Source organism: Leucopleurus acutus (assembly GCF_964270905.1).
Source record: "Leucopleurus acutus genome assembly, chromosome: 1".
NCBI lineage: Eukaryota > Metazoa > Chordata > Mammalia > Artiodactyla > Delphinidae > Leucopleurus > Leucopleurus acutus.
In genome coordinates this window covers 139637612-139650492 of record NC_139142.1, presented here as the reverse complement: position 1 = coordinate 139650492, position 12881 = coordinate 139637612, and the positions used below count along the sequence as shown (strand labels likewise).

Genomic DNA, 12881 nt, shown 5'->3' with positions numbered 1-12881 from the left:
CCTGCACCATGTTAGTTCCAGCACAGAAAGGGCCAGAAATGTACGTCTCCTTCGGTGGGCCATCCAAAGATCACTGGTTTCCATCATGGGTGAGAATGGAGCAGTGACAGTCACAGAGCAAGAAAGAGAGGGGAAATGCAACAATCCAGAAATTTCTCCCATATGAACAGAAATGGTTGTGAACTAAAGCCTTATAATATCAGGCTACGTATCACAATTAGTAATCTTAAAGAAAACCACACATCTCAATATATACTCGGTTGCTAAGTATTTGGGTTCAAAGGACCTCAAATAGTTAGCTGCTCATGTCACCTAGGTTTGCAGGAAAGAGGTGTGATAATGATGCATGTTAACTCAAGACATGATGACAAGTGCTCGCCATAGTTCAGGCTGAGAATAGCTGGGTTTGGAAGCAGGATAATTCAAATATAAATCATTTTTTAAAAATTTTGCCTTGTACTTTCTTTCTTTTTTGGGGGGGGGGGTGCTGCACCAGGTTTTAGTTGCAGCATGCAGGATATTTAGCTGCGGCATGTGGATTTCTTAGTTGCGGCATGCACGCGGGATCTAGTTCCCTGACCAGGGATCGAACCCGGGCCCCCTGCATTGGAAGCACAGAGTCTTACCCACTGGACCACCAGGGAAGTCCCTGCCACTACTTCATTTTGTTTTGCTGCAGTAGACACAGCCTCAGATGCAGACAGGAAATACAATTCCAAAGGTAGAAAGAAACCTATTGCACACTTCAATACCAGGCAATCCAGTTTTTAGAAATTGTCCTTGGGTTAGTCCCTCCACCTCTAGATACACTGGGCCCCTGAAAGAACCCTTAATTTAAAGGATCACTCTGGGAAAGCAGGCCTTCCCCTGACTATTTCAGCCATCCTAAAAGGCCTCTCTTGGAAAATTACAAACAGTTATACATTATTTGGTTTTTACTTACATTTTAAATGTGAACACATTTTAGACATAACTAGTACAATGATGTGTTCATTATATTTATTTGCATCATTTCCTTGATTACTGTATTCTAAAATCAGAAGCTTTATACTTGCATTTGAAGCAAGACCTATGTACTGCTTGGCAAACTTTGTGAATCATTTAAGAGTCTCATCTCTGTTCAATAAATAGGAACTCATCCCCATTTTCAAACAACTAACAGGGTTAACTGGCACCTATATCATCACAACGTGAAAGACAGAAACAGACTTACAGATATCAAAAGCAAACTTAAGGTTAGCAAAGGGGAAACATGGTGGGGTGGGGTGGGGGTGGATAAACCAGGAGCCTGGGGTAAACATACACACGCTACGATATATAAGTAACAACAAGGACCTACTGTATAGCACTGGGAACTCTATTCAATACTCTGTGATAACCTATATGAGAAAAGAATCTAAAAAGGAATGAATATATGCATATGTATAACCGAATCACTTTGCTGAACACCTGAAACTAACACAACATTGTAAATCAACTCTACTCCAATAAGATTAAAATATATATAAAAAAACTGTAAAGACAGAAAAGAGGCAGTGTATGTGCTGCCATTTCCCTTCCCACACCTGCGCGAGACATCACTAATCAATCCCAGTGACACTCCTTGCTCCCGAGCCCAGCACATCAGAGCCACACTCAACCACAGCTGCTTGTTATGTACTGATTCTAAAGAGAATAGCCAAGATGATAAACAAGTTGCATGCTCCAATCCATAAGGAATCAACTGAAGGAAATAAACATTCAGCAGGCTGGTGAAATAAGATTTAGGGTGACAAGACGGCTGCTTTCAAGTATCTGAAGGGGGAACCTGGAGGTTTCATTCAATGTGGCTCCAAAGGGTAGCCAGGCAACAAATATCATCCCAGGGTGAATTATAGCGGCATTATGAGAATGCCATTATTGCAAAGTGTAGGCAACGTGAGGAGGAAGGTGAAGCAGACTGCCTGGGAATGCTGAAGCATGCTCTCTCCCTTCTTCCCACCCAACCACAGATACACATCAGATTTTTCCTTTAATCCTTTGTAAACAAGTCCCACTGACTCATGGAATGTTCTCACTCATGGAATTTCTAAGAAGCAGATACAGACAGGTATGGTTGCTATTTAATAGCTTTTGGGGAGGGACTATGCAGATGAGGGAGAATCTCTGATAAATATGCAAAAGATGGGCTGGATTTACAGTTTAAACAGAAATTGCATTTTCATTGATTACTTTCTAGCCCTAAGGCCTCTAACTCTAAAAACCTCTTGATGTTGGCCCCATACTAATGTCTCCATGCTCATGCAAGGGGCAACCAAATGTCCTGACCACTCCCTTGGGACCCAGCTCTACCAATTTACAGTCAGAGGCCTCTGCTCAGAGGGTGACAGAGCTGTGCTACAAGGGATTAAGACAGAGCCCCAGGCTTTACTGGAAAAGTCTTAGTCAATGTACAAAGTGAGAGAGTGGCGTGCACATATATACACTACCAAACGTAAAATAGATAGCTAGTGGGAAGCAGCCGCATAGCACAGGGAGATCAGCTCGGTGCTTTGTGACCACCTAGAGGGGTGGGATAGGGAGGGTGGGGGGGAGGGAGACCCAAGAGGGAAGAGATATGGGGACATATGTATATGTATAACTGATTCACTTTGTTATAAAGCAGAAACTAACACACCATTGTAAAGCAATTATACTCCAATAAAGATGTTAAAAAAAACAAAAACAAACCATATTTGTTTGTTTTTAAAGGTACCGAATTAGTCACAGCTTGGTTGCACAGAGAGAGAAATTCTTTGGTAGCCCCTGAGGCAAATGACTGCTCTGAAATCAGCAGGCTGTGGTTATGTAACTTCTTGTTTAATCTGATCCTTCTACTTTATCCTGCGACTTGGAGCAAACCATCCAACCTGAAGTCTCAGTTCCTGCGTCTGTAGAATAGGAACACTGTAGTGACATCTGACCTTGCCCATCCTGACACCACAAAGATGAGGCAGTCTTTGAAGAAAGCTGAGCTTCTCAGAAGACAGAAATGACAGGATTGGGTCTCATTATTTAATATTTTGCAATGGGTTTAAGCTCTACCCTTGGTTTTCAATCCTCAAAATTACTCACATTTAGACTAATCTGCTTACTAGATGTTGAAATATACCCTGAGGCTTTTCTTTACTATTACTTAGAAGGACACTGGTTCAAACGCCAGGAAAGAAATCGCTTTTACACGAATCATTTACACCTTCCAGAATACTTTAGAGAAGGGGCGATATTCTCCCTCAAACAATCTTTCCCTTTAATCCTAAATTTCCCAGGGAAAAGAGACTCACAGAGATGTGACACCGTGTGCTCCACCCTACATCTTTCATACTCTTCAGATACACAGAGAAACACAGTGTGGATGCAAGAACTAGACGTGTTCTAGGTGTACTTCACGTAGATAATCCCGCTGGGGAGCGGAAGGGTGACCAGGATTACGGAAATCAGGGGGGAAGGAACAGAACCATTACTAACCCCCCTTCCCTTCCCCGTGAGGTCATCATCCTCAACACAGGATGCAGTGGGATGGTACAGGTGGCCACAGAACACCAGCCTCTCTCCCGTGCCCCCGTGTAAATAAATGCACACTGGTCAACCTGAATTATGCCTGATAATGTGTGGAAGCAAAGGGGACCCACACAGTCACGTGCCACACATGCATAAGGAGGCCTATCTGTAGAAATCTGCAGAAACATAAACACAAGGAGAACAAACGAGTGATACTCAAACGTAATATCCTAATTCCAATAATCCCTCAAAGGTGTCAAGAAGCCCTGTGAGCCTACTGCTGAAAGGACAGTTGACAAACCAGATGGGCATCCTGACTTGTGAGTTTCTGTCATGGACATTGGTCGTTTGGGGCCCTTCAAGATCCATTCTTCCTTCTTTTGGTTCAGCACCAGGATTTCCTTTTTGGAAATTAATTCTCCCCCTCTGTGTGTAGTCTCGCTGGGAATGTCAGTCAGGACCCCCCCACCCTTTTACCCCCGGCCGAGGAGTGGGCATGTGGCCTGTAGCAAGCCAATAGGGCTCTTATTTCCAGGGTTTTGACTCTTGAATGGAGAAACCTGTTGGAATTTATCCACTGCAGCAGCAGCAGCAGACAAGTAAGACCGTCAGTTCTGTCCACCTGGATCCCCAGAGCTTCCTCAGTTTCTGTCCTTCACCCAGCTTGGTCCTGCACACTTCCTGTTGATTCTCGGAGGTACTGTATATGCTTCCAGTAAAATCCTTTTGCGTTTGACTTAGCCAAAATTGGTGTCTGTTGCTTACAAGGAAAAAAAAGAAGAAGAATGCTAACTTATACAGATGTGCAGCTTTGCTTCCTCAGATTCCAGACCTACCTGAGGATTTCCAGGCCCAACAAGGCCCTATGATCGATCCTAAATGATTCCAAAAATGATACTCTGCATCTGAGTCCATTCTCCCTAAAATCCTCTTGTTTCTCCATGATCAGTAATAAAGAGTATTTAAAAAAGAATGAGAGAGAAAGGGGCAAACCAGCAAGCCTTAGAATAGTTCTATAATGGTGAAATTTATACTGGCTCTAAATTTCACTTTTAGGAACACAGAGATGAAGACAGAGAGGAGGAAAGAGAATCTAATGGACTTTTTAAAGTATCATTTATATACAAGAAAATGCCTAGATCACAAGAATTCAGTTGATGGGTTTTGACAGCTACATTCACCTGTGTAACAACCATGCCAACCACGATCTGGATCATTACCAACGCTCCACAAAGTTCTATCATGCCGCTTTCCAGCTAATCCTTCCCCACACCCAAACAGGCAAACACTGTTCTGACTTCCATCACCTTAGCCTAATTTCTCCTACTTTAGAACATAATATAAAAGGAATCAGACAGTATGTACTCTTACATCTGGCTTATTTTGCTCAACATAATGTTTCTGAGGTTCGTCCAGATTGCTATATGCGTCAGTAGAGTGGTCTTTTTTATTGCTGAGTAATACTCCATTGTATGAAGGTACCATAGTTTGTTTATTCAGTCTCCTGTTTATGGATAGTTGGGTTGTTTCCAGTTTGGAGCTTTTATGGAAAAAGCTGCTGTGAACATTCTTAAACAAATATTTTTTATGGACCTATGATTGCTTTCATTTCTCTTGAATAAATGCATTTTTATTTAATGGTGAAGAAGCTTTCTATAACAGAATGCAGAGAAACAATAACATACTTTTTCCAAGAGGAAAAAAAGTGCCTATTTTCCACCTTTTCTTCTAGGATAGAGTAGGTTCATAGGCACCATTCTATTAACCCTTTATTCTTCTTTATAAGTTTCATTCTCTCAATCTGCAGAATCCTCATTTCTCTACCATTCCAAACAAACCTTTCTCTTTCCCCTTAAACTAGCAAACAGTCTCCATATGCCTTCTTCATGGCAATTTTTAAAAGAGCGAGCTAGCTCTATTCACCAGCTACCCTCTCTAATTTCTTTCCAGTGGTTTTCCCAACCGTCTATCCTAGTCTTATTTTCTCAGTTCTCATTCTCTCCTTGACCTCTTGCTGTGTTAAGCTGTTATGACTGCTTCTCCCCCACTGCCCCTTCTTTCATTTTTTTAAGAAAATTTAAATGTTAATTACTCAGACAGTTTTTACGAGGAAAACAGGTACCCAAAGACTGGTCTTAAATGCTCACAACCGTACACATCTTTCTCCTGGCTTCCATACACATTGAGAGTAGAGATCCTGTAGCCAGATTCTGAGTTTAGAACCTGGCTCTATCACTTACTAGTTGGATAACCCTGGGCAAGTTAGTTAACTATTATATACTTTGTTTCTTCTGTAAAATGAGGCTGATAATAGTACCCACCTCACAGGGCTGTTGTGAGGAGTAAATGAGTAGCATTTAGAGCTGTGCCTGGTACGTAGTAAGTGCTCAATAAATACAAGCAATTTCTATTATCTCATTTGTTCCTCACTGTGGTGTATGTAATAAGAGAACTTTATAAACCATAATAGACTATATTACTGTAAGAGATGATATAAGGCATTATAACGCTTTGGTGCCACCTCTTCTCAGGCTCCTTTCATGGTTGACTCTCTTTCCCCTACTTCTTTAAAGTGGGCATAATCCAAAGCTCCTTCCTGGATCCCTTTGTCCTCATGATTCTACACTCTCCTGAAGGTCTTATCCATCACGGTGGCTTTAATTATCACACCAAAGCCAATGACTTCAAATACAGGTCTACAACCCTAAGGTATCTCCCTTAAACATCCCCAACTTCCTGCTGGGCATCTCGCTACCATTCATTCAAACTCAACATACATAAAACCCAAATCACCCTTTTGTTTTCACAAGAGGTTGCTCTCAGAATTTTGCTTTGTCCTCAATAATACACTCATATGTAAGCAACCATGGCCTAGTCTTACCAGGTATATTCCTAGGCATGGATAAGAGAGCTTGAGAATGGATCTCGCGGTGGGTATTACTGGAAAACTCCTCTCGTTACCCTTAGACCTTCCCTGTCCACTCTGAAAGGTCCCTGCTGACTATGAACTGTCTGTGCAGGAGGGGTGGGCTGTAGGATGGAGAATTGCAGGTACCTAGGAATGAATGAAGGTGCTTCATTAAAACATGAACATCCTAATCCCAGGTTCACCAGCACTTGGTCCTAAGCCTTCCTTCCTCATGTCATACAGTTTGGATAATACTGTCCATGTTTATGGCAGCCCTTGCCCCACACGCCAGTGGAGTACCTGTGCCAGGGCAGACTGGTGGGGGAGTCAGCAGCACACCTGGGCACCTGGGCGCCAACATTCCACCTCTGCCCCTCAGAGCTTTAGTCAAGGAGAAGAAATGGTCTCAGTGGCTCAGGGCTCTGTGGCTATTAGAGACTATGTGGCACCTTTAATATTTCCTGGAGCAAAATCTACTCTCCTTGCAAGCAGCCTAATAAAAGTCTCCTGGCCTTAAAAGGAAGGCACTGTTGGAGGTTGCTGCCTGTGCTAGTCATTAGGGCTGGTCACAGATATTCAATTTCTCCTCCTTTGAGCACACAGTGGGATGGGTACCTCCCTGCTGCCCTTGAAGTTCAGTGTGACATGCCACTTGCTGTGGCCAATGAGATGTGAGCAGAAACAACAGGGATCGCTTCCAGTAGAAGCTTTAAGAACCCATGTGTGACTCACTGCTCCTTTTCCCTGCTTCAGTGGAAGCAGAAGTTGAGGTGCAGCTTCTATCAGCCTGGGTCCCCGAATGAGCAGAATACTTACTACATTACACAGGGAGCATGAGCATAAGACAAACGTTTGTTCATGTCATTAGGGATTTGGAGGCTCTTTGTTCATTAGGATTTGGGGGCTCTTTGTTCCTGCAGCATAAGCTACTAAGGCCTGACAGATACAGTGGCCCTGGTCACATGACCACTTAGCAACCTCCAATTTCTGACTCAGCCTCACTTTTGGCTTCTAGATCTGCACTCTATTTAGTTGAGCTATTGAGGACACACAGTGCACTTACAGTACTCCAATACAAAGCTGTCCCTGATTTATGGATTAAGACTGATGCCTGCTGCTGAACAGCCCACAGCGACCCAGAAAAACTCTAGATTCTAGTGCCGCCCAGACCCAACACTCTAGTCGTGAAAACAGGTACAATTTTCCCCAATGCACCTAAAGAAATGTCTTCCTATTAAAGAAGACTTTCCCATTATAGCTAGGTTGACCATATAATTTATTGTCCAAAGTGGTTTTGAACGAAGGGGGACTAGGGTGACAGGCATGAACTATCACTATCCTGAGTAAACAGGGATGCAGAGGCACTGAAATTCTACTTCTATCGTCTTTACGGTATTAGGTCTATGAGAAAAATTCCTAGACGCATTATCTTAGGACAGATCACCATATCCAGGAAATGCATTTAAAAGCCTAAGAAGAAGCATGTGGAGAAATTAATGTGTTTATCAGACAGTGTACTCTGCTTTTACTATTCTGTGTGGCATTGGACTGAATGAGTGCAGCTGTTTCCCTAAGTAGGCACGTGCAAATAGCAGTAGACTTCCAAACAAAACCAAGAGCCCAATGCAAAATCCAGCCGTAAAGTATGAACACCCTGCAGAAACATTAACAGCGTCTTCCTCCCACTGGTCAGCCTGGGAGTCATTTAAGAGGAAAGAGGACAAAATCAGGAAAACAATCTTAGCAGCAAGAAGAATTGTTTAAAGAAAGCCAAAGTAAATGCAGCTTCGGTGACCATGGGATCCTCTTCTAGGCGTGTGAGACATATTAACGTCAATAAATATTTTTAAAGAATGCTGAATTTTCTAGGCAAAGTAACGAACACTTTGTAGAAGATAGCTGATTTCTTTAGTCTGCTGCTAGTCTGCATTTTTCTTTTCTTTGTAAAATACCAGGATTCTAATTGCCTTCTTCAAACTTTCAGGGCTTATGGCCAAAAAGTAGATAATAATTTCTGTAGAAGATTCTGTTCTTCTGTCTGTCACAATCCCCTCTTCCCCACCTCCGCTTGCTGGGATGTGTGTTTCCCACCAGGGGGTCGGTCACATGACCTGAGTTAGCCCAACGACCCCCTCAGGCCCTGAACTCAGGTCCAGGGATGGGGATATGATCCAAACAAGATCACAGGGTGGTTTTTCTGAGATTGAAACCATCACTAGGCATGCTAGTTTCCTAGGCTGCCATAACAAATTACCACAAACTGGGTGGTTTAAAACAACATAAATTTATTCTCTCACAGTCCCGGAGGCTGGAAATTCAAAATCAAGGTGTTGGCGGGGCCACACTCCCTCTGCAATCTCTGGGGAAGAACCTTTCTGTGTCTTCCCCTGGTGTCGGGTGCTTTCCCGAAATCCTTGGTGCTCCTTGACTTGTAGCTGCCATCACTCTAATCTCCACCTTGGTCGTCACGTGGCCATCTTCCCTCTGTCTCTGTGCCCGAGTGTTCCCTGTATGTGCGTCTCTGTGCCTCTTCTCTTTTCATAAGGGCACCAGTCATATTGGATAAGGGCCCACCCTCATCCGGTATGACCTCTTCTTAACTTGCACCTTAATTACCATGCAAAGACCCTATTTCCAAATAAGCAAATTCATAGGTACCAGGGATAGGACTTAAACATATCTTTTTTGTGGGACACAATTCAACCCACAGCACTAGGTAAGACAGAGTCTTTCTCACTGTGATTGCAAGTTCAAAGCCATGTAAGCCTGCCCATCCACCTGAGAAGTAAGTAAACAGACCCAAGAGATGGAGAAAGATAGAGAAAAGCAGGGTCCTCATATTATTGAATCCCTGGAATGCAGCCATATCTGAATCCCAGCCCACCTCTTGGACTTCCCAGTAACATGACCAACAGAATATCTTTCTTGTTTATATATAGGTAGGTTGGATTTCGGTCACTAACAACCAAGAGTTCTAATTAATATATGCACCAGTGAATTATGCTATATAACGTGAATTCAAATAGCTCCCCATATCTGGATGGGGAAGAGTGGGTGGGTTATATATGAAAAAGATTAGCCATGAGTTGATAACTGTTGAAACTAAGTGACGGGTAAATAGGAGGTTATTATTATACGATTATCCTATTCTATTTTTACGTACATTTGAAATTTTCCAAAATAAAAAGTGAAATCAAATGTTCAAAAAGCCTCCTCCCTTCCCCCCGCCAGGACTCACAATTAAAGTCCAGCACACGTCAGGGCAAACAAAAGAACAGAAAAGGGAGAATCATACATAAACCAGACGACAGCAGGCATCCACAGGGAATATTGATAATAGGTGAAAATATTAGCACACGTTTTCTTTGCGGGAGGCAAAGGGCTTTTGACATTAGACCTGAGTCTACCCGGCTTGACAGGGTCAGGTGGCTGGCAGATGACCTCCCTGAGCTAAGCAGAGAGGGTTGGGCAATGGGGCTCTAGCTCCAGGGGAAACAATGGGGATCACAGTGCGCGGCTGGAGGAATTCGCCTTTCTTCCCAGTGAATCACGGCAAAGCAGCTATTATTATCCACAGCCAGCAATAAAGCAAGGGTGCAGCTCAGACAAAATGCTCACTGACACGTACTGTTGTTCTGACACAAGAATATATTTCACAGGTTATGAAACACCCATGATTCTGTGCCTTTAATTTAAGCCAGAGTCACCAGCTCTTCTGAAATCCTGCCTCCCTCTTGGATTAGAGGTTCTCAACCCCAGCTGCTCATTAGAATTACTTGGGATCTTTAAAATATCCTCATGCCCAGGCTGCACCCCAAACCAATTAAATCACAATCCCTGGGAGTGGTGCCCAGGCATCAGTATTTCTAGAAGGTTCTTCAGCGATTCTAGTGGGCAGTGGTCATGAGACCACTTTGAGAACCCAAACAAGGCTACAGACTCTTCTCTGAGAAAAATGCACAGACAAGAATAATTCTGCATCCCATTTCAGAGCAGACATCAATCCTGCCTTCTCCTCCTCAAGGGCTGACATCTAGGCACAACCTTCCACATTTGGACATTGATTCTGTAATGGAATCCGCACAACTCATTATCAAGCCCTCCCCAGGACAATTTCTCCAGAGCTCGGACATAACAGCCGTGTTCCACACACTGGGTTGTGGCCCAGCCCAGCTGCCCCAGTCACTGCCTTGGGCTGACGTTGAGCTGAACACTGAGGGCAGCTGCACTCTCTCCTCTGGCCAGCATGGCTGTCGGTATTGAACCCCACACGTTTTGCTCGACCCATCACCACTTTGGAGCCTACTTTCTCTGTGATGGGAAGATATATCTCAGAATTGAACACTTCTCAGCCCAAAAGCCATGTTATCATCTGCGCTTCAACAAAGGAAAGTGACTCCAAGATGTAGAACAGCACTGAGAAGCTCTACCGATATCAGATCTTCCATCATTTTGAAAAGGCAGGAAACTTGGTCCCAAGGGCAATGGCTACCTACCACACTTCATCTTTGGAAAAAGCATTCAAGGCTCCCCCAGCACAAAAGCCAAACAACTGTCAACCCTACAACTCTACGTGCTCTCTTAAGCCACCACACCAGCGCTTGTAGCAGGAACCAAGGAAAAGGGAAACTCCATCCCTGTTCACTCCTCACAACCTTAGCTTGAAACTCTCGCTCTAACCCATTCCACAAACCCTGTCCTGTCTCACTCATCCTGCCAGCCTCAGACACTGCTTGTTTCAGCCAATGCCTCATCCATCTGACTGATGGTCCAGGTGTCACCTGAGCTCCACTACCTTTGGTAAAGACCCCTACCGGCTCCCCCCTTGCCCTGGGGGTCACACTTTCTCCCTCATTGTCACTCTAGCCAGGATCACACCAATTCCTCCAGCAACAACCAAAGGGCAACAGGGTTGGAGAACAGACAGAAAATAATTGCTCTGCACAGGGCTAGGGCTATTCTTACCTTCTGCAAACGGTTCCCATTCATAAAACCGGCCCATGAACGGCTTGTTGTTGTAGGATGCACATTGTACCTCCCAGATACTTCTACTGCTTTCTGGACACACCTAATAAAGCAGATATTAAACATGCAATTAGCGTCCATATCTCTTCATGGCCCCAGCCAAATCCCAGGAGACCTCTCCAATGTTAAATGTCAGTCCTCCTCCACCGAAACCTGGGGTTCTACAAATGTGCTGATCACCTGTATCGAAAATTTTAAATGCAGATCCCAAGGCTTCATTCCAAGTCTACTAAATTAGAAACTTTGGAAGGACACTAAAGTTTTCACATGCTCCCCGTGTTGTTTCTCCATACCATAATTTGAGAACCACGGACCCAAACCTGATCCTGACAAAGTGGTCTGCTCGCCTCCCTCAAAGAGGCCGTCCATCTCCATCTGTCTGACTTTGTTCGTGCCATTCCTGTGCGTGGGATAATATTCACAGCAAACATGTACAGCGCTCTTACTAGGTGCAGGCACTATTTTAAGCATATTTCACATATTAACTAACTTAATCTTCACGATGACCAATGTGATTGATATGGTATTTTTAGTTTTTTTTTCACAGGTGAGCAAACTGAGGCATGAAGCAGCCACACAGCCAGTGAAGACAGAGGCTGGATTGAACCCCCAGAAGTCTGGCGCCCACCAGGCTCTCTCTCAGTGTCCTCCCATCGTGTCTAAATTCTGGTCTAAATTCTCTCCACCGTCTAAAGCAAGAGCTCCTAGCCTTCGACATGCAAAAGAACCACCCAGAGAGCTCCTGGGAGATGCAAACTCCTGGATCCCTCCTCCAAGGATTATTATTCAGTAAATCTGCCATGATGGTTTCTTTCTTTCTTTCTTTCTCTTTTTTTTTTTTTTTAGCAAATATCTCTTTTTTAAAAAATTAATTCATTTATTTTTGCTTCTCAATGCAGTGGCTTCTTTTGTTGCACAGCACGGGCTCTAGGCGCGCGGGCTTCAGTAGTTGTGGCGCACGGGCTTAGCTGCTCCGCGGCATGTGGAATCTTCCCGGACCAGGGCTCGAACCCGTGTCCCCTTCATTGGCAGGAGGGTTCTTAACCACTGCGCCACCAGGGAAGTCCCATTTATAAATGATAAATATGAGCAAATGTGAAATAAGATCACAATCTCTCCTTTAAAGCTAGGATCTAGCTTTTTAAAACTAGCAACACTCTGCTTAAGGGTAAGGTGTGTGTGTGGTGTGGGGGTGTTTTAATAATCAGACGGGAAAGGCATCTGGCCCCTTAAATATGAAAAGCTCTGTATAGAAGTCTCTGGAGTAAACTGCTAATATGATAGCTCACGTCCTGAAGGATTTAGAAAGAAATCTACTGTATGTATCAGAAACATCAGGTCTCGTGGAAGATGAGGGAACAGAGGGAGAAATGAAACCAGGTGGAAGGAAAAACATCCCCTGCTTGATCAAGGGCACTTGGAGAGGCTG

At 43.8% G+C, this 12881-nt stretch overlaps 1 protein-coding gene across 1 annotated transcript in view; it reads right to left on the bottom strand.

The window, feature by feature from the left end:
• THSD4 (thrombospondin type 1 domain containing 4) overlaps positions 1-12881 on the bottom strand; it is a gene marked incomplete at its 5' end in the record, with an annotated part of 540083 nt that overhangs the window by 427446 nt on the left and 99756 nt on the right. The window contains one exon of the mRNA XM_082861410.1: positions 11393-11495. Coding sequence (XP_082717536.1) covers positions 11393-11495 — 103 coding nt within the window. The remainder of the gene's footprint in view (positions 1-11392; positions 11496-12881) is intronic.